At 44.4% G+C, this 21,199-nt stretch overlaps 1 protein-coding gene across 1 annotated transcript in view; it reads left to right on the forward strand.

The window, feature by feature from the left end:
* Nucleotides 1–21,199, forward strand: part of CHCHD6 (coiled-coil-helix-coiled-coil-helix domain containing 6) — a 251,575-nt gene that overhangs the window by 120,307 nt on the left and 110,069 nt on the right. The window contains exon 5 of the mRNA XM_034996408.1: nucleotides 17,822–17,905. Within this exon, the coding sequence (XP_034852299.1) occupies nucleotides 17,822–17,905 (84 nt within the window). The remainder of the gene's footprint in view (nucleotides 1–17,821; nucleotides 17,906–21,199) is intronic.

The raw sequence follows: 21,199 nt of genomic DNA on the forward strand, positions 1-21,199 counted from the left end.
GTGGGCTTCATAATCACACGATCCAGAATTCAAACCCCAGTGCTGCCATGTCATGGCTATGTGAGTTTGAAAAGCCCTCATCCAGCATCCACTTAGTAGGTAGCTGCAGTAACAGTGACGTGAGGTGTTCATTGGAGAGTAAATATGTAACCTCCCAAGAAGACTCCTGAAGGTCACAGCATTGTTTTAGGTGGCCTAGGTTATGCTTTTGTTGACTTGAAAGTATAAATTCAGTTCACATACATTTGTTCTGTGTCTCTCTGCCAGGTACCATGCCCAACAAGCAGAAGTGACTCGAGGTTTCTCTCATGAAGTTCCTATATTTGCGGGGGGGTCAATAGCTATAGATCACTTAGTGTAACAATAATTAGAGTAATTATAAAATATATCTAAGTTCAATGAGAGAAACAGTTCTGTTTGGATGAGAGGAAAAACAGAAGTCAGCCGGGACCTTGACCGCAGCCATAGAAACCAGCTCTGGCTGTCATAAACAAAGGGGAAACTCATGGGAGGGGTGCTGGGGGCTTGCCAGTAGGTGTGAGGCAGGGGCCAGGGTGGGGCAGGTGTTGGGAACAGCCTGGAAGCAAGGGAGCTCCTAGGCAGGCCTAGGTTCTGGAGCCCTACAAGTCAGATCCTCATTGTACTGCTGTTCTTGCTGTTGTCACTGTGCCCTTCATCAGTCACTCCAGTCTGTGTCATTTACTCAGCATTCAGATTCATGGGACAGTGATGGTGGGGAGCCCGAGTCAGGTGCCCGCCCCCAATGAGTGCAGAGAGTGCATGTATCTGGCCCCACTTAGAAATCAGGAAGCACCTTCCCCTGACTCCCAAGACCCCAAGGCGGGATTTAGAGGATGCTGAAGGAAGGGTTGGTCAGGGCTTGGACAATGGAAAAACAGAGCGTGTGGGCAGACCCTCAAAGAATCTGCCATAGAGAAAAAGAGGCATTTCTGGCAAAGAACAGTAGGAGCCGAGGAGTCTGGTGTGTCTCTGGAACAGTGAGTGCTGCCGGGGGGAATGGGCAGGCTTTACTGGGTGGTCGAGACAAGCCCGAGGAACCGTGAGTATTGCTGTTTCTTATATCATTATCCCGTGAGGTAGCCCTGGCAGGGATTGTAGATGGACCCACAGAGCTTGAGCAGACTTCTGAATGGCTCCCAGGGCCCGGGATGATAACTTGTCATCAGCATGACTTCTGCCATTTTCTGCAGCTTGGCCACTGGGCAGTGCCATGGGAACAGACCCAGAGCCCAGGGAGCCCCATGCTGGCTCCAGGGTGGCTGTTCTGTGTTCTTGACGTTGTTTTAGCTCAGGTCTAGGTGCCTACGGTGGAGGGAGGACAGTGCTGCACAGAGCTCATGATCTCTCTTAGTAACTACTAAAACAAAACTAGCGAATATTAAAATAAAATTATTTATTGCTGACTACTAATACAATGACTTTATTAGGGACTAATTTTTTTTTTTAAGAATTTTTATTTATTTATTGGACAGAGAGAGCACAAGCAGGAGGAGTAGCAGGTAGAGGAAGAGGGAGAAGCAGGCTCCCCGCTGAGCAAGGAGCCAGATGTGGGGCTTGATCCCAGGGTGTTGGGATCATGACCTGAGCCGAAGGCAGTTGCTTAACCAACTGAGCCACCCAGGTGCCTCTATTAGGGACTAATTAAGTAGAATCTGTTTTCACGTACGTTTAAGGCCATAAATTGGGGTCTCTGGCCACATTTAAGCTGCAGCATGGTGGATGGCAGGAGTAGGGGATGGGAGAGAAATAGGGTTTGAACTCAGAAGATCTGAGTTTAATTCCCAGGACTGCCACTTAATGGCACTGTGACCTTTGGTAAATCATTTCTCAGTATTCCTATCTATAAAGTAGGGATAATGATAATATTAGCTCCGATCACTGAATGCTATCAAAAGAGGAAATAAATGTGACAATAATTCACACGTTTTAGCAAATGCTAGTTGTTGTTATTTTACAGTATTTTACGGAATAAAATTTAACCATAGTGTCTAAGGTTGTGGTGTCCAGGTCAGACTGCCTGGATTTAAGTATCCCTGTGCCTGCTCTCACAGTTACAGGCTCAGGTTAGGACCTGAGCCACAGGCCATCTGCTGCCAGTTAGGGGCTGCTTCTCTGACTCCTTCACCTCCTGGCACTCTGCAGAATGCTTAGCACACCTGATCCTCAGGTCTGAGGTTCACATCAGGTCGGAGAAGGATTTCTCTGGAAGCCTCTGGGTATGGGAGAGGCCTGCACTCATGAGCAAGGCTGCCTCTGCCTAGGATGTGTATCTCCCCTCTGACCTGGAGCTGGGGTTATAGATCAGGCCTTATTCTCTGCAAGTAGCCACAGTTGAGTTGCATGTCACGGGTAAGCAGTGTCTCTGAACTCTGAGTATTTGTAGTACAGTGAGAAGCAGCAGGCCGCTGAGTTGAATCCTGGCTCCCTTTCTCCCTCCCCCAACTTGATCTTTTCAGCCTGAGGATTTTGATACAAGGGTAAGCTCACCTAGCCTAACTCTTGCTTATTTCAGGTGGCATGTTGTTACCCCGCGCCCGAAGACAGCCCTGCCTCACTCACATTTTATTCTCCGTCATTACTTTTTAAAAGGTGTTCAGCTAGAAAATTGCATATTATTTCCTCTGTAAGGGTTTCTCTTTGCCGCCTTTGTGTAGCATACAGCTGTCATAACCACAGTTGATATTTTGTGTGCCTGCGCTTGCAAGTGCACGGTGTGGGGAGAGAGATAATCAGGCCATCCTCTTGGGCAGCAGCCTTCCAGTTTGGCTTTTATGAACTGGATTTAAAAAATAAATAAATCAGATTATATCACTCTCCTGCTTAAAACTCTCCAGTGGCTCCCCACTGTTCCTAGAAGACACTGTGTACTCCCTGGCATGGCCTGCCAGGCCCTGCACGCACCAGTGGCTTTGGCCTGGCTTTCTCCCCGCCCCTCCTGCTTCACCTGTCTGTGTGTCCTGGTGTTTGTTCTGTTCTCCCTGTGCCTTGAGCATGTTGCGTTCATTCCTATGGAGGAGCCTTCACCTGTGTGTCTTCTCTGTTGGGAAGGAGCTGCCCCAGGATCTTTGTGGGCCTTTCTTTTCCTGTGAGGGGCTTTGTGTGGTCACCCACTGTCACTTGGTGGTTACCCCCCTCTGGGATGTTAGTCTGTTCTCATAGCCCTTCATCAGCACCTGGCATCTTGTTCTCTTGTTAGTGTTTGTTCTAGCCATCCCCCTATTGTGTGTCTCAGTCATGAGAGTCTCCTTCATTCCAAGGATCATCTGGCTACGTGAGCAGCTAGGACATGCTTGTGGCCGGCTGACTGAACACACAAAAGGGACATTTTCAGGGAGAGGCAAAGGCCATAGCAGGGATTGTGCAGAGCTTCCAGGCAGGGAGCGGTTATCAGCAGGGTGGGAGGTGTTGGCTGCATCAGGTGCGCTGCTGAGACCAGGACTCCCTGCTGTGCTCCAGGGAACCCACTCTCACTGAGGGTGGCTGTGGCAGGTGTAGCTGCTAGAGTCAGTGGTCCTGTCCACAGCAGAAGCTTTCATCCATACGCTTGGCCGAGGCCCCATTTTCTGGTTTTTCCTGTGGAAGTCAAAATGTTTTCTATGTAAAGTTTCCAGTTTTGTAAATGCTGGTGACGGGTTTAGTTACAAACCAAACCAAGCCAAAACCACATAACAGACCAAACAAAATAGGATCATGCAGTTCCTGGGACACCAGCTTGACTTTCCTTCTTTCTAGCCCCATTCTTCCATCAGTTCAGCAAATGCTTAGTGACCCTCACTGAGTTCAAAGCTTCAGATATGGAGATGAAAGTTTGCTGTCCTCAGGGGGTTCATGATCCCTGGGAGGGACAGATAAGTGCTCCAATACAGTGCTGAATGATAAGACTATGACAGGAGGGCCCCTAGGCCAACCTGCTTTTCCAGAGGAGATTGGGCAATTGCCTAGGGCTTTCACCAAGGAGGAGGTGCCGTGTGGTTCAATGTCACTCTGCAAATCTGGGCTTCCTCCTGCCCACCCCCTTCTCTGCCACCCCACCACTAAAGGGAATTGTGCACTAGAGTGGGTATGTTCAATTTCCAAACCTTAGTATTCTTGTGCCCTGGGACTGTATTAGAAACTGCAGAGGTGATATCGTGATTTCTTACGACAGTCTTGCTTGGAAGGTTATGCCAGATAGGTCTTCATTACTCTGGGAGATGAGGTCCTTTTACTTTAAAATTTTAGCTCTCCCTGTGTACTGCTGGGCGACCTCATGACTCTGTGCCTCATTTTTCTTGCCTTGTAAGTGGGTTTAATAATAGTTCTCCACCTTACCGGCTGTTGTGTAAATTAAAGGAGCACTTAAGTAATTATTTATTAACTGTTAATAAATGGTCACTGCTGCTTTTATTGACTCGTTCCTGCTTGTTTCATGAGACTTCTGTGATCCTTCTTTTTGTTATAACCAAGGTTGTACTTTTTGCGTAACATCTAGCTATTGCTAGGAGGAAGTAAGGTTGCAGAACTTGTGGTACTCACTGGATCAAACGTGTCATACATACACAGAGTTAACTGGCATCAAGCATTTTCCATTGTCCCCTCCCCTATGGTCTTGTTCTTTCCTTACTTGGGCTACATGGTGATAGCAAGTTTGGTTGCCTGGGAGGCCATCTGTCCTGTGATCCATCACACCTGAAGCCTCTGTTCTCTCGTCCTCCCGATGTGGGCACCGTGTCCATGTTACAGTCTCAGCACTGCAGCCTGTGGGTGGAGATTGGGAAAGAAGCAGCCTGAGCAGATACAAGCCTTCAGAATGAGACCATTTTCATGTAGCTTTTCCTGGTAATTAAAGGAAATGGGGGCTGCAGAGAGAGCCTACGATATTTCAGCAGATGGTCTTGTAATAGAATGTTTTTTCAAAGTTTTCTGCAAGGCATCAGTGACTCCTAGAAAATGTTCATTGAGTAATGAGGAGCAAAAATGTGGCTTTGAGCACTCCTTCTCCCATGGCGCGTTGCTGAGTTGTCCTCTCTTTTCTGGCATAATAGGTGGTTTTTGAAACTGAGGATGGTAATTCCATAGAAGTGGCCTCTCCCGACTTTTCCACGGACTCTAGGGAGCTGGGACTTGGTTCTGGGGTCAGTAGTACTTCTGCAGCTCTGACCCGGCCCACTTTCCTCCTGGGCTCTGGTGTGGCGGGGGGCCATGTGATAGTTGATGAAGGAATGCCTGCAGTTCTGCCTTCCTGTGATAAGCTGCAACCCACCGCCTGACCTGTGCTGAGCCCATGGAACAATGTGCACCTCTATGTGCTGGGTTGTGGAAGGAAGGCAGGGATGGATTCTTTGGGGATAATTTCTCCTTCAGAACCAGAGCAGACACACATAGGCATTCCTGGGACCCCTACATCAGGGCAACATTGCAGCAAGCTCTTATGGCAACCCTATGAAGCCACCTGGGTTCAGACAAATCAAGCACCCCATCTACTGTCTCTTGGCAAATAATGATTAGATCCAGAATTTGAACCCAAGGCTCTTAAACCATCCCAATGTACTATCTTCTTAAAGGTTAGCCTCTCTTGGGGTGGCTGGGTGGCTCAGTCAGTTAAGCATCTACCTTCAGCTCAGGTTATAATCTCAGGGTCTTGAGATCAAGCCCCACATCAGGTTCCCTGCTCAGCGGGGAGTCTGCTTCTCTCTCTGCCCCTCCCCACCTCGTGCTCACACACACATGCACACACACACACTCTCTCTCTCTCTCAAATAAATAAAATAAAAAAAAAGAAGGTTAGCATCTCTCCCCTCCCCAAATCAACTTCCCAATATCATTCGTTTTATTCTTTTAGCAAATGTTTACTGCGTGGAGCTGGGGATAAGGCAGTAAATACATCATAGCCCCCGAACTCTAGGAACTTATAGTCTAGAAGGGGTACAAGCTGGTAAACAGGCAAGCAGACTCACGATTTGTCATCTTGGAACGTATCTCTGTATACACACAAGTAGATACACATCTTATGTTGGCATCTGGAGAGACTTGGCAGTGTATTTAAGTATATCCACGTGCTAGATACCATATTAGCTGTGTGAATACGCATAGCTACGTACAGATGACACATGTAAATACAAGGTGCACTGTCTCATCTATCTTCATCATATAGGTAGGGGTTCCCATTTTTAGACCAGCAACCTGAGGGGGTGGCCATGTTTCTCTCCCTCCTCCCTCAAATTTCATCAATCTCATGTTGGGTCCTCTTTCCCACCTTGACCTGCCTCCATTCAGGTCCTTATCATCTGATTACTGCATCAGCCTTCAAACTGGTCTCCTGACCTCAGGGGGGTTTTTCCCTTAATATTTTGATAACTTTATTTCAGTATAATTGGTTTTCTTTGTAATCCTTTGTATTTTTAACATCTTTATTGATATATAACTCATATACCGTAAAATCAGTCATTTAAAATATACCGGTAATTCAGTGGTTTTCAGTATATTCACTGAGCTGTGCAACCATCAGCACAAGCTAAGCTTAGAACATTTTTATCACCTCTAAAAGATACCCTGTATCCCTCAGTAGTCAGTCCACATTCTCCCCTCCCCACAGCCCTTGGAAACCATTAATCTGCTTTCTATGTCTGTGGACGTGCCTACTCTGGATATTTCCTATAAATGGACTCATATAATATGTGGCCTTTTGTGTCTGGCTTCTTTCATTGGTTTAATGTTTTCAAGGTTCATCCATCCATATTTGCTATATGCTGCACTTTGATCATTTTATGCATGAATAATATTCCATTGTGTGGATATACCACATTTTTAAAATCCATTCATCAATTGATGGACATTTAGGATCTGAGAATAGGGGAAAATGGGGAAAGACTGCTAATGGAAACGGAGTTTCTGGGGTGATGAAAATGTTCTGGAATTAGGTAGTGGTGATGTTTGCACAGCCTAGTGAATACACTAAAAACCATGGAATTGTAGATTTTAGAAGAGTGAGTGTTATGGTGTGTGAACTTTGTATCGATAGAAGAATCCAAAACCATTTTTAAGAAAGAAGACCTCTGTGACAGTTACTATAGACAGACACCTGAAGAAGGAAGACGTACAGGACTAATGAGGGAAAATGAACATTGATGTGTGGCCTTCGTCAGCAGGAAGCTGACATAGAACGTCTCTGAGCATCTTGGTATCAGTGCAGGTGCAGAGATTATCTCAGATCATCTCAAAGTTATATTTGTCTTTGAGATTCACCTTTTTACATTAGAAACCTGTTGTTCATTATGGTTGTGGTAGGTGTGTTTTCTTTTCTGGTTGGATGTTCAGTAAGAACCCTTTTATTGTCATGCTAATCATTCTTGGTTGCCATTTATTTATTTTTTTTAACTATAGTGTACCACATGCTGCATTTAATGCTTCATGTGCATGATCTCATTTGACTTCACAACAACCTCATGGAATGTAGGTGGTGTTAATTCTCCATTGTACAGATTGGGAAACTCCGTTTTAGACAAGTTCTGATGGGACCGAAGTCACTAGGTAGGAAGTGGCGGACCTAGCATTCAAACCTAGTTTCTTCTACCTCCAAAGCCTGCTCTCTTAAACCACTACCCTAGATCATCTTTTAAAATTAGAGTACATTATCATTAATTTGAAGGAAGGGTTGTGTGGTACATAATTTAGACCCATCATGGATCTTGCAGCATCTTTGAGATGCCATTATAATCATTATTTATCTTCCTAGAGGTGTGTTCTAGTGCCTTGTTACTCAAAGTAACATGACCCGGGAGCTTGTTAGAAATGTGTAATCTTGGGCTCATCTCAGACCTATAATTCAGAATCTGTACTTATCAAATCCCGGAAGATTCAAATGTGCTTTCAATGTTTAAGAAGCACTGTTTTAATATATGGTTAAAGGCATCCAGTTTGATAATCAACCAGTGATTTGACATTATTAAAACACACAGTTTAGGAGGGGATGGTGTGGTCCCAAAATGTTGTGAGGTTGGTGAACTGGGAGTAAGGAACCCTGTGTTCATCGCCCTACATCTGGGTGACCTGGAGCAAGTCACTTAATTTGAGTCATTTTATTCGTACATGAAGTGAGGAATTTTTTTGTTTGTCTCAGTTTTTTTTAAAGAAAGCACTTAAGGCCATTAACTTACCTCTCAGATACTTTATTAGCTATGTCACGCTTTTTGTTTTAATGTAGAACTTTCGTTTTTTTTTATTTTGAAATTTCTATTATTTTTGCTCAGCCTATGAGTTATATTTAGGAAGGCATATTACCAAACCCATTTTTAACTGCCTTTTTTATTATTGATTTATAATTTAATTATATTTTCGTTAGAGAAGTGATGTGTATGATATTGATACATTGAAATTTGTTAATTTATTTTTGTGGATGTGTCTTAGAAGAGTGATTGATTTTGCAAATGTTCCACTCAACTCTAAAAAGAATGTAAATATTCAAGTTTATTAGATCAATCTTGCTAATTTTACTGTTCAGATCTTCTAAGTCCATATAACTTCTTTGCAGTCTTAGGGGGAAGGTGTTCAGTATTTCATCAATAATGATCTGTAAGTTTTCTGTGCATGCTGTTCATCAAATTAAGGAAATTTCCTTCTGTTACTGGTTTACTGAAAGTTTTTTTTCATAAATGGGTATTTATTTTGGCAAATGCTTTTCCTGAGTCTATTTGAAATGATCACATAATTTTCCTCCTTTTATTTGTTAATGTGGTGAGTATGTTGATTGATTTTTATATGTTAAAACAACCTTGGACTCCTGGCATACATCCTGGTTGATTATGGGATATTATTTTTTTTTTACATATTGATTTGCTTGGGGTTTTTTTTGTTGTTGTTGTTAAGGATTTTTACATCTCTTTTCTTAAGTAATGCTGGTCTGTAAATTTCTTTCTTGTAATGCCCTTGCCTGGTTTGTTATTATAATTATAATAGTCTCATAGAACGCACTGGACAGTGTTCCCTCCTCTTCTGTTTGCTGAAAGAGTCTGCTTAGAAATGGTATGGTTTCTTCCTTAAATATTTGATAGAATTAATTAATCAATGTGGAGGTCATCTGGGCAGCAGAATTCTTTGGGGTGAGGTTTTTTTTAAAAATTTGCTTTGTTTTGTAAATCAGGAAATTATATATTTTAAACTTATAGGTATACAGTTTATACATTTCTATTAAAGCATTTATCACATTGTATTTATTGGTTCTTTTGGTAATTAAACTTAATGGCTCTGTAAGTTTATACTTTTTAACGCACCTAGAAATTTTTCATTCATTGTTATTCAAATATTCAAATACTTTCCAGCTACCTCTCCTTCCCCCCAGAAATCCAATTATATATGTGTTGCCAGTTGATATTGAAATTGTTCCATTGGTCACTGAGGTAGCATTCACTTTTTCAGCCTTTCCTTTATAGTATTTTACATTTCTCACAAATTTCTCTTTGGTTCTTTTTAGTAGTTTCCATTTATCTCATTATGTTCACATTTTCCTTTAAATCTTTGAAAGTATTTATCATAGCTATTTGGAATCCTTATATGCTAATTTGATCATCTCTGTTATGTCCAAGTCTCTTTTTAAGGACTAATTTTCCTCCTGGTTAGGAGTCATGGATTCTTGAGTAATAGCTTTAATTTCTAAACATTTGAGAATTTTCTAGGCATCGTGCTGTTCTTAATTTCTAATTTAATAATTTTGCAGTCATAGAGGATACTTTGTTTGATTTCATCTGTTTAAATTTCTTGTAGCCCAGGAGAAGGTCTATGTTCCTAACTGTTCCATGTGCACTTAGGAGGAATGTGTATCTGTAGTTGTTGCATCGCGTATTCTATAATGTCAATTAGATCATGTTGGATGATAGTATTGTTCATATCTTTCATATCTTTGTTGGTTTTTTGTCTAGTTATATCAATATTTTGAGAGAGGGATGTTAATGTCTTCAACTATGGATTTGTTTATATTCTTCTTTAGTCTGTCAAATTTTTATATATTTGAGGGTTTTGTTATTAGGTGCATACACATTCATAATTGTTATTTCTTCTTGAATAAGTGTCTCCTTTATGATTATGAACTCCTCCTCTTTATATCTGGTAATATTTTTTGTTTTGAATTCTCCTTTATTTGATGTTATAACTACACCAGCTTTCTTGTACTTAGTGTTTGCATGATATATCTTTTTCCCATTCTTTTTTTTTAACCCATTTGTGTCTTTATATTTAAATGTATTTTTTAAATCAATAACATATAATTAGGATTTTGCCTTTCACAGTGACTATGGTAGGCAGAACAGTGGCCTCCCAAAGATATTCACCTCTTAATCTCCAGAACGCATGAATATGTTCCTTTACGTTATAAAAAGACTTTGCAGATGTGATTAAGTTAAGGATATGTGATGGGATATTATCCTGTATTATCCACGTGGATCCAGTGTAATCTCAAGGGTCTTTATCAAGGAAAGACAGATGTAGGAGATTCAGAGAAGTGGGTGTGATGATGGTAGCAGAAGTCAGGGTGATGTGGGGTCATGAGCCAAGAAATGCAGGCAGCCTCTAGAAGCTGGAAAGGCAAGGAAATAGATTCTTCCCTAGAGCATCCAGAAAGATACAGCCCTGCCAACACCATGATTTTAGCCAAGTAAGACTCATTTGGTACTTCTGATCTCTAGAAACATAGAAAATAGATGTGTATTAAGCCACTACGTTTTTGGTAATTTCTTACAACCCAAAGAGAGGAAATTAATATAGGGGGTTAAGTCTGTTTAATATGATTATTGATATGATTGGATTTAAATCTACCATCTTGTTACTCGATTTCTGTTTGTTCTGTGTTTTGTTCCTCTGTTGCTACTTTCTTGTAGGTTTTTTTGAGGGGAGGGTGGAGATGAAATCAGTATATTTAAGAATTCCATTTTATCCTCTCAATTGACTTTTTATTTGTGACCTTTTTTGTTACTTTTTTAGAGGTTGCGCTGGAAATTACTTGTTTTTTCAAACTTATGTTCAAAAAATATTCCGTTTCTTCAGGAATTATTTAAGAATTTTACAAAAGCATTCTACTTGGGGGTTTTCTGAGCTTCTCAGATCTGTTCTTTATTGTATTTAATTAACTTTGGAAAGTTCTTGGCCTTTATCTCTTCATTCTTTTGCCCCACTTTTCTCTTCTCTTACTAGGATTCCAATTAAATATATGCTGTACCATTTGATATTGTCCTGTAGATCTTGGGTGCCCTATTCAATTTTATTTTTCATGCTTTGTCTCTTTGTGTTTCAATTTGGATAATTTCTAATGACTTGTTTCTAAGTTCACGGATTCTTTCCTCTTCTCTGTCCAGTCTTCTAATAAACCTACGATTTCATGCCATAACATGCTAGAAATTCATTTTTAGCATTTCCATTTGGTTCTATTTTATAGTATTGGGTAGTGTCAGTGAAAATGGTGGAGTAAGGACCTCTGAAAATTCTCCCTTCCATAAAAGCCATGAAAATGCTCAGAGTCTTTTTTTTTTTTTTCAGAACTCTGAAAATTAACGAAAGGCTTGCAGCAATCCAGGAGCATTTGTTCAAGAAAAATGGTGAATCTCAGTAAGAACAGTAATCTTCATGGCATTTTAAATAGTCTTATTCCCATTCTCCTATCCCCAGTTAAGCAGTAACTTTGAAAACCAACAGCCACAATCATGGTAAAAACCAGCGGCCTAGCAACTACTGGACAGGGCAGAGAAGGATTGGAATTCTTCAAAGTCCCATGCCTAGAGAGTTGTCATTATTTTTCCTGTCTGGTGATTCCTGGAAGAAACCAGTTGCAAGGCTGTTGTTACTTGACTTGACTCAGAGGTTGCCCAATGGAAACAGCCTTTTCATAGGAGGCATTTTTCAAAAACAACCAGAGGCAATTGTTGAACACCATGGCTGCTTGAGGAGGGGGATAACAGCTTGGGCAAACAATAGGGTAACCCAAAAGCTTAAAAAAAGAAAAACTACTCACAGCTTAGATCATACTCAATGGTAAAAAACTGAGAGCTTTTCCCCTGAGATGAGGAACAAGACAAGGATGTCCACTGTCACCACTTTTATTTAACACAGGAAGTCCTAGCTGCAGTAGTTAGACAAGAAAAAGAAATAAAAGGTGGGGCGCCCGCGTGGCTCAGTTGGTTAAGCGGCTGCCTTCAGCTCAGGTCATTATCCCAGGGTCCTGGGATCGAGCCCCGCATCGGGCTCCTTGCTCAGCAGAGAGCCTGCTTCTCCCTCTCCCTCTGCCTGCTGCTCCCCTTGCTTGTGCTCTTTATCTCTCTCTCTGTGTCAAATAAATAAATAAAATCTTAAAAAAAAAAGAAATAAAAGGCATCCAAATTGGTAAAGAAGTAAAACTTTCACTATTCGCAAATGACATGATATTCCACATAGAAAACCCTAAAGACTCCTCCAAAAAACTACTAGAACTGATAAATAAATTCAGTAAGGTCACAGGATACAAAATCAATATACAGAAATCTGCTGCATTTCTGTAAACTAATAATGAAGCAGAAGAAAGAGAAATTAAGAAAACAGTTCCATTTACAATTGCACCAAAAATAATAAAATACCTAGGAATAAACTTAACCAGAGAAGAAAAAAAATCTATACTCTGAAAACTATAAAACACTGATGAAAGAAATTGAAGATGATTCAAACAAATATAAAGATAATCCATTTGTCAGCTTGTGCTGGGCATGGAGCCTTCTTGAGATTTTCTCTCTCCCATTTGCCCCTCTCCCACCAAGAAGTTTGTCATTAGGCACAGCCCACACTCAAGGGGAAGGCATCACACAAAGACATGAGTATCAGGACATGGGCTCATTGGGGACCATCTCAGAAGCTGTCTACCACGTACTTATTGTGATAACTGACTTATTTTTTCCTATAATTTTATTTGGGATTTTCTATTTATAGCCTCTTCTCCTCCCCTCATTTTCCTTCAACCCCCACCCCAACTTTCTCATTGCTACATCCTCCTCCCTTCCCCACCTCATTTTACCTTACCCTCCCTAGCCCTCCCTTACCTTCTGTTCTAACGTCTGTCATCCTCCTTCCTCTCTTTTTCCTCCCTTGTCTTCCTCCTCCACCTCCTCTTCCTCTGCCATCCCTTTCGGCTCTTCTTCTGAAAGAGTTCTTAGACACTGGTTGGAGTCTGTCAGTCTGTCTTCCAAGTTTTTCAGCTCCTCTTTCATACGTTTTATCTTTATCTTCTATTGCAACATTCTGGATCACATTTCTGTGCTACTTTTTAATTTGCTAATTTCCGCCTTACTGCCCTCAGTTTAGGGTTTGTCTTATCCATTTTATTTTTTATTTTGAAGAAATTTAAATTCATAATATGGGGGTTGGGGGTTTTCCTGTTCCAGGTTCATAATTTCTTCTCTTTAAATCAGAAATTCATTTATCTCTTGAGTACCTTAAACATGCACTATTAAAATCCTTTATCGCGGCGCCTGGGTGGCTCACTCAGTTAAGCATCTGTCTTCAGCTCAGGTCATGATCTTGGAGTCATGGGATCGAGCCCTGCATCTGGCTCCCTGCTTAGTGGGGAGTCGGCTTTTCCCTCTTCCTCTTGCTCTGCCCCCCTCATGCTCTCTCTCTCTCTCTCTCAAATAAATAAAATCTGAAAAAAATCCTTTATCAATTGGAAGTTTGAACACTGGCTGAATATTTGATATGTTAAGGAATTAATTTGGTGGGGTATGCAATGGTACTATGGTTTGGTTTAGGAAAATACAAGTCCTTATCTTTCAGAGAAATATATTGAGGTATGTATTGGTGAAATGATCTGCTGTAAGAAATCTGGGGGTGGGGAATATAAGTGAAACAAGATTTCCTTTAGTTTATAAATTTTGAAGCTTAGTGATGGCTATCTGGAGTTTTATTAAATTATTCTGTCTCGTGTCTTATTTTTGCATAATAAAAAGTTTTTAAAAATCCTTTGTCATGATGTCCCATAAAATTAATTTCATCTGGAGTGAATACATATTCCAGTTGCTGATTTTATTGGTAGCCTTTCTAAGCATCACATTTCTTCACATATTTGGAATTTGGTTTGCAGGCTCATTTTGAGTAGGAAGTTTGATTTTTGTCTTGTTTTGCTTTGCTTTGCTTTGCTTTCTCTGTCATTTTTGTTTCTCCCTGCCTAGTATTTTTCTGGTGGTCTACACCTGCCACCCACATTCAGGGGCAGGTGTGATTGTGGCCTTCTGAGGCCCCTCTCCTTGGTGGTACTCGTGGTGCTGCGGAACTGGGATGTGAGCAGGGGAGTTGATTCATATGTGGTCTAGGGCTGAGTGGACTGGAGCTGCAGCCTATGGGCTGAACCTCAGCCCTACATGGGAGTCTTCCAGAATTTTTTTCATCAGCTTCTTATTCCTAGGGAGCCCTAGGTTCCAGGTGGCCAGCCTGGCTCCAGTCCCCCTGCTCTATGGAGCAGGCTTTGTTCTGGCTGCCTCTGCTGACTCCAGACCCAGAGCCCAGCAGGCCTGGGGCTCCAAGCCTTACCTACTGCTTTGCATTCCTGTTCTGTTGGATGTTTTAATCTTGTTTTTGAACCTGGCCATGTCTTTTTGGTCTCCTGTTCTTCTCTTTTATCTGTTCTTGCTATGTGTTTAGAGCAGGGAAGATGCATCAAAGTGTGAACTCACTGTGCTCTTGACTGGAGGAAGTCCTTGACTAAATCACTGAAGATTCCATTCAATTCCCCATTCAAAGACTGTAATCCAGCAAGTAGATCTTCATAATGGTGATATTTTGCCTTTGTATCGGAGACAGCACACTTTACTCAGTATTTTTTTCCCAGAAGACTGGCTGGGAAATCTCCTTAGAGAAAATAACAACCCGCTACCCCACAAGTTATTCTGCCTGTGGCCTCCCCAGCACATATCCCTCTCTAAAATTATCTTATTTTTCTGCACACACATTTGTCTCTCCCACTGGGATCTAAGCTCCACGAGAACAGAAACTCTTTCTCATTTCTCTTTTGTATCCGCAACCCCTTTGCGATAGTGTCTGTCACATGGTAGGCACTCAATAATGTTCTGATAAATTACTGAACCAGTCGCTGAAACCTGCCTGTGCCTCCTTAATTCCATGGTCATGCTGCGAGGTACCTGCTGCATGGCCTCTCGGGAGTGCTGGGAGTGCTGGGAGGCACGTATTGGACTGTGGCAGCTACGCAGTGGCCAGTGTGTCTGACGCCCGCCTTCACTCATCACAACAGCGTCGTGGAGGCCCCCCAGCGTCAGGCACCGACAGCCAGGCGTTTGTATCGCATTCATTTGCCACAGCCCCTTTTCACGTGTCACTTTCTGTCCGCTGTCACTCACTGGATGTCATTATAGATCTCAGGGATGAACAGGGCGGGTAGGTGGTGCCTGTTAGCGGATGGGGCGGAGGCAGTGAGCCTGCCACCTTGCTGGCAAGCCGTGATGGAGGTGAAGGCTTTGCGGATATGCTGAGGCAGGCCAGGCCCTTCTCACAGAGCTTCCTTTGCAGTGGGTGATACAGACTCATAGCTCTCTAAACAGTTAATCACTTTCTTACTTGGTGTCAGCATTGTGGTGTTGCAGATTGGCATGGCTATAAAAGGAGACCTCCATAACCTAATGTTTCTTCTTGTGTGTGAACAGTCTCCCTGTGACCTGAGGAAGCCTAGATGGTTGGGCAGCTTTGCCCGGAGCCTTGGCTCTGCGTCCCGTTTCTGACATAGACGCCCATGCTGGCACAGGCCCAGGAACCATGAGCTGAGGAAGCATCCTGATGTGTTGGTGGGAGGGAGGGTGGCCTCATCTACTGCCCCACCAACCTCAAGTGAATGGCAGCACAAGAGCCTCGTGGCAGTTTGGCTTTCAGATGTCATCTTCCTGGTTGGCTGGGGCTATTGGCCAGAAAATGGCAAGTCCGGAGCCCCAGGAGATAGTCCTGTCCTGGCTGCTTCATTGTGTCAGACCAGCTTCTCCTCTGATTGTACCAGGGACAGCTGATGGTTAGGGCCCCAGATGGCTGCGCAGGGCCCAGCACAGATTAGCTATGCTCCCATTCCTGGGACACTGCCTCGGCATCATGCTTTGAAAAATCCTGCGAGAAATCCCCAGGACTCAGTCTCACTGTTTGTATTTAGCTTTTCTGAAGTGTTGGCATTCCACAGGCATTCCAGAAGCCTTCTTGGCATTTTTAAGATATTCTACAGCATCCTCAGGAGCCAAGTGTCTGCTCTGTTCTCCATTCTGCAGGTAAGGGGGACATACCCAAGAAAAGGATAGCAAATTGCTCAAGCTTGCGGGCTGGTCAGTGGTGGAGCCCATATTATAGCACGACTGTCAGCTCTCAGGTTGTCAGCCCATGGCCAAGCCCTGCCGGCCGGGTCTCCCTGAACACTGCCGAGTCCTCTAAACTCAAGCCTTTCCTCAGGTGCTGTCGCTGCTGTCCTGTTCTTGGCTCCTCATTACTGGCCCCCTGCTGGGCTTTAGAAACTTTTCATGTCAGGGGAGTAGCATTGCCGAGGAAATGGGCTTTCAAAAACATCGGTTCTTGTCCTTCTCGGTCTTTTTGAACAGTTCAGACCCATGCAGTGACACCATAGTGTGGTTTGAAGGAAGCAGCTCAGGACTTGGAGTCACAATGACTTACCTTCATGGTGGGCCTCCATCATTGACTAGCTCTGTGCTCTTAGGGTCATGATAATTAAGTGACACAGGAGCCTGAAATGGGGCTGGAGCTCACTGGGCCCTTCCACGGGGCAGACAGTGACAGGATGGCATTACTTTTCTGTACGAGCACTGAGCCAGCCTTCTGGGTTGGGGGACAGGCCTTGGGGCCTTGTCCCACAGAGGTCCTGAGAGGCTCCAGGGCCATGGGTGTCCCAGGCAGGGGACACTGCCATGACACTCCCTTGGTGGAGGTCTGCTGTGACCCCACCTGTTTCTGCCGGGGTTTCCTTAACCTTCCACACAGTCCTGTGGGTCAGACACTTCTGCTTTAGCCTCGTATATTGTACCTGAGTAAGCTGGAACTCGGTCACCCAACTAGTTAAGGATGGGGCAGGTCCCACCGCAGGTGTGCTAGCTCCAGGTTGCTTGCCCTGATTAGGCAAGCCCCTCAGCCGAACTGTAACCTCGAGGGAAGGTCCTCACCCACCTCTGCCAGGTTGGTGGGGGAGCAGCTGTCTCTCCAGCTCTAGGGTTCTGGGGTTCTGATACTGCTCACCTTTCGGATCCCTGACCCCTGAAGCAGGGAGTTTACCTCTCCAGAAGAAGGGCATTCTGGCATCCCTGCCTCTGGGAGCTCATGTGTGAGTCGGTGGCATGGTCTGGTGCCAGGGGTGAGAACTCTGGCCAGGAAACAGCTCTGGTCCTTCCAGGCTGTGTGGTCTTGAGGCAATGCAGCTCTGTGGTCAGGCCCTGCATCTGCTGGGGCTCAAACCCCAGTTCCTCCCTCGTAGCTATGAGCTGGGACAGTCGCTTAGCCCCTCTATTTCTTCACCTATATATATTCCGTAGGGGTGTTGTGAGGGTCAAATGAGAAAGTCTATGGGAAGCACTTGGACCAGTACTTGGCACATAGTATGCACTCAGTAATGTGCGTGCTGGTCTTCTGTGAAATGACTCCAGTAACTATGCACCTTGAAGTCCTCTGCAGGGTACGTAAGTGATGTAGCATAGCGTAGATTTTCAACTCATGATGGCTGCTCTTTGCATGGTCAGTGTCTCTGGGAACAGAACCTCCTTGGTTTCTCCTCACAGCTCAGCCCAGCTGCTGCCGGCTAATGTGGGCTTTGTTCTCTTCCCACTAGGCCAGGGAGCTGGAGAGCCGGGAGGCAGAGCTGAGCCGCCGTGACGCCTTCTGTAAGGAGCAGCTGGGGCGCCTTGGGAGGAAGGTAAGGCTCCTGTCGGCTGCCTTGGGGGACCAGGTCCTGAAAGCCCCCACCCAGGGTCCACCGCCGCTGTGGGGCAGAGAGGAGCCTGCACTCCCCATTCCCCACTCGCCCCAGCAGCCGGTCCCCCTGCGGACCTGCCCTCCTGTGCCTGGCAAGCACCATACCCACACCCTTTCCACAAGTTGTATTCATTCACAGACATAATTGGCTTTTAATTGGCCTGCTTTTTGTGACTGCGGCTGGCTGTGCTATAGTTCAGTTTTAGAAAAAATTCACTTTCACCACAGGGCGGTGCTGAGACCTAGCCTACCTTTCTGGCTTTAGTTAAGCTGCATTGGATAAAAATAATAATAACGTGAAGTTTTGCTGTACAAATATATTAAAGTTGTATTATTGATTTTCTCCTGGGAGTCGGGGAGATCAAAGTGCACTCACTATGGCTACACACTCCCTACATTTTCTAGGGATAAGCCTTTGAAATGAATGAGATTCAAAGACATATCATCATTCCTTTTGTTGTTGTTAATGCCTACAACGACTCTTGAAAATTCATTTGGTAACTTGCTTACTTTTGGGGGGGCTTAATTTGTTGATCATGACAGGTTTTTCAAAGAAACAGCTTAAAACATGGAAGGAGATGGTTGGGAGGTTTAAAAAAATTGTTCTTCCTTCTGTCTGAGATGGCATGCCAGGCAACCTGAGCCATCAGCTTATTGCAGGCAAATCTTCGCGAATCGTTTGTCAGGCTTTGGAGCTTTGAAATTGACAGTTTGCCTGAGGGGCTTGATTTCCATAGGGGTTTTCTCCTGTGGCATGGCACACTGGAGACTGGCAGAAATGTGGATTTCTGGATTTCCAGGCCATGGGGATAGGACGGACGCTCCTCCTTGCTCCGGGGACACTCCTGTACACCTCCTGCAGGGTGTTTTAGGGGACGGGCAGAATTGTCATGTGAACACCCAGCACCACCCGCCGGGGGTAGCATCGGCGTCATCCTGAAGGCCAGCAGGGCACCTCAAGCGGCTTACAGAGGTGGTCCTTAACAAGGAGAGTTTCCTGGAACGACCTCCTGCCCAGGTTTGACTGTAGCTGTAATGACAAGGATTGTGATTTGAGATCCTGGAAAAGGGTAAAAACATTCCACCAGCCATAGCTCTAATTATCACAGTTGCCCATATGTTCATGAGCGCAGATTTTTTTGTGTTGTTATGTGTGCAATTCTCCAGTCTCCTGCTGCGCTCCTCTTGCATTTCCCTCTCTGGGTTTGGCTCCTAGAAGCACGTTTGCGCGTGTCTGCTTGGGGTGAAGGGCAGTAGCCTTACAGCGTTTTTTGTGTCTCAAATCTGTTTTCCCCTTGTCACTCTCCTTTCTCATCCCCACCGTAGTTCTCCTTCAGCCCAGTTTGCTGAAGGAAAGGAGATTCTCCTGGATGAGCCCTTCCTTCTCATTTGTTCTTCCCCTCATCCTACAGGGAAGCCCAGACTCCTTACATATGCAGATGTGGGCTTTTTCTAAAATGAGGTTTTCCTACATGATTGTGAAGTTATTGAATGCTTCCAGAAGGAGGTGCAAAAACGTGATCACCTGCCTGACTCTTAAATACTAGCATTTTGCTGGTGATAATATACAAACGGAAAGCACCTCCAACATCCTGGAAACTAGAGATCGGTGAAGGAAATGGGTGGGAGGGGTGCGGGGTGGAAGGGGCACTGGAGAAGGGGGAGCAAAGAGGCATGGTCCTAAAGCTTAATTATACCAGTCTTGAGAAAGGTTTTCCATCTTCTCCATGGATAATTTTATTCCCGTACTGGCTGGGAAGATGAAGAACACGGCATCCGACAATCTTTTTTATTAGCTGTTGCTTTTATATAATTCTGCTTTCATTTGTTGAATACTCTCAGACCTTGACATTTTCAGCTTCTGTACACACAGCTTAAGGGCCTTCCAATCAGCAGGCTCCTTTCTTTTCTTTTTTTTTCCCGTTTCCTCTTAAGTTTAGAAATTGATGATGGAAACCTGTTTAGGGGAAAACTTGGAACAGCTGCTGAATCATCCTCGACCACACAAAATAGTTGGGAGCGTGGTCAGGGGCCAGGAAAGGTTGGGATGGGGGCACAGAGGCCTGGGCTCGTGGGGCTGCCATGCTGTGTCCACTGGCCTCTCAGCTGGAACCCTACTGCCCTTCTGCCTGAAGGACACTGTTTTCGAGGGCTGGCCCATTGTGATTGGCAAGTAGGGAAATCCTGTGCCGAATCTAGACTCATTTTAAGGGGGAGGAGATGTCTTGACCCCTTTGTACTGCAGTATTTATTCCTTAGATGATTATTCTTGAGTGTGGAAATCATATTTTGTAGGGCCCCTATGCTTTATAATCTTTCTGAGTAATTGTTCCTCACACCCACTCTGCAGGATCTAAGTGAGGAGTGTTTTTCCTTTCATCACAGAGAGCAGTGAGCTGCTGGGGATGCCGGGGCCTGGTGAAGGTTTTATGGCACCTGCGAGCAAACCCCAGACATGGTGTTCACATGCAAGCTGTGAAGCAGGGGCAGCACGTGCTCACGGTGGACCTGGGCCCACATGCGGCCCTGCACCACTGCCCTTTGCGGCCACACTGTGCGTCCTCATGTCTCAGTTTCTTTGTCTATAAAATGGAGGTGCAGGTGCCTTCCTTAGGGTGTCGATGGGGACATTAGAGGAGGTAATGTCTGAAAGGTGTTGGCATGTTCCGGTGCCTAGCAAAAGCTGGCTCCTCTCTTTAGTGTGCAGTGGTTACTGGCAATTCTCTTTCAAGTCCTAATGCTTCAGGTTTGGCTTAATAGGTGAATGTGTGTACACGTGCATAGACATACATGTGCTGAGATGGATTTTATCATCAGTGGGCGGCTGCTCTCTGGGATGCAGAAGCCTCCTCTCCGGGCTTCACTGGGCTTTTTCGAATGCCTGCCATGGCATCCGTCTGTCATTCAGGTTGCAGAGGGGTAGAAGACAGCTCTGTGCAAAGCAGTATGGAGACCATGTGCTACTCACAACTGCATGTTTCTCATGTGCCTGACAGTGTTAGAGAACAGGGCCATTTTCCATTTCTGTATGTTGGGCATAGGGTCCAGGAAGGTGAAGCTGTCTACCACCTTGACTGTCAGAGGTGTGGCTGCCAAACCTCTTGCCAGCTTAACTGTTCTCCCAGAGCCTTTGCTTAGCTGCCCTCTGTGGTTTCCTATAGTAAACTGAAGAACTGGGAGTAGACTTCACCCGCACTCCCCCTCGATTCAGCTATATCGGGGCTAAGGGTGACTT

The sequence above is a fragment of the Mirounga leonina genome, unplaced genomic scaffold (assembly GCF_011800145.1).
Source record: "Mirounga leonina isolate KUSES-001 unplaced genomic scaffold, KU_Mleo_1.0 Mir_94, whole genome shotgun sequence".
NCBI classification, from domain to species: domain Eukaryota; kingdom Metazoa; phylum Chordata; class Mammalia; order Carnivora; family Phocidae; genus Mirounga; species Mirounga leonina.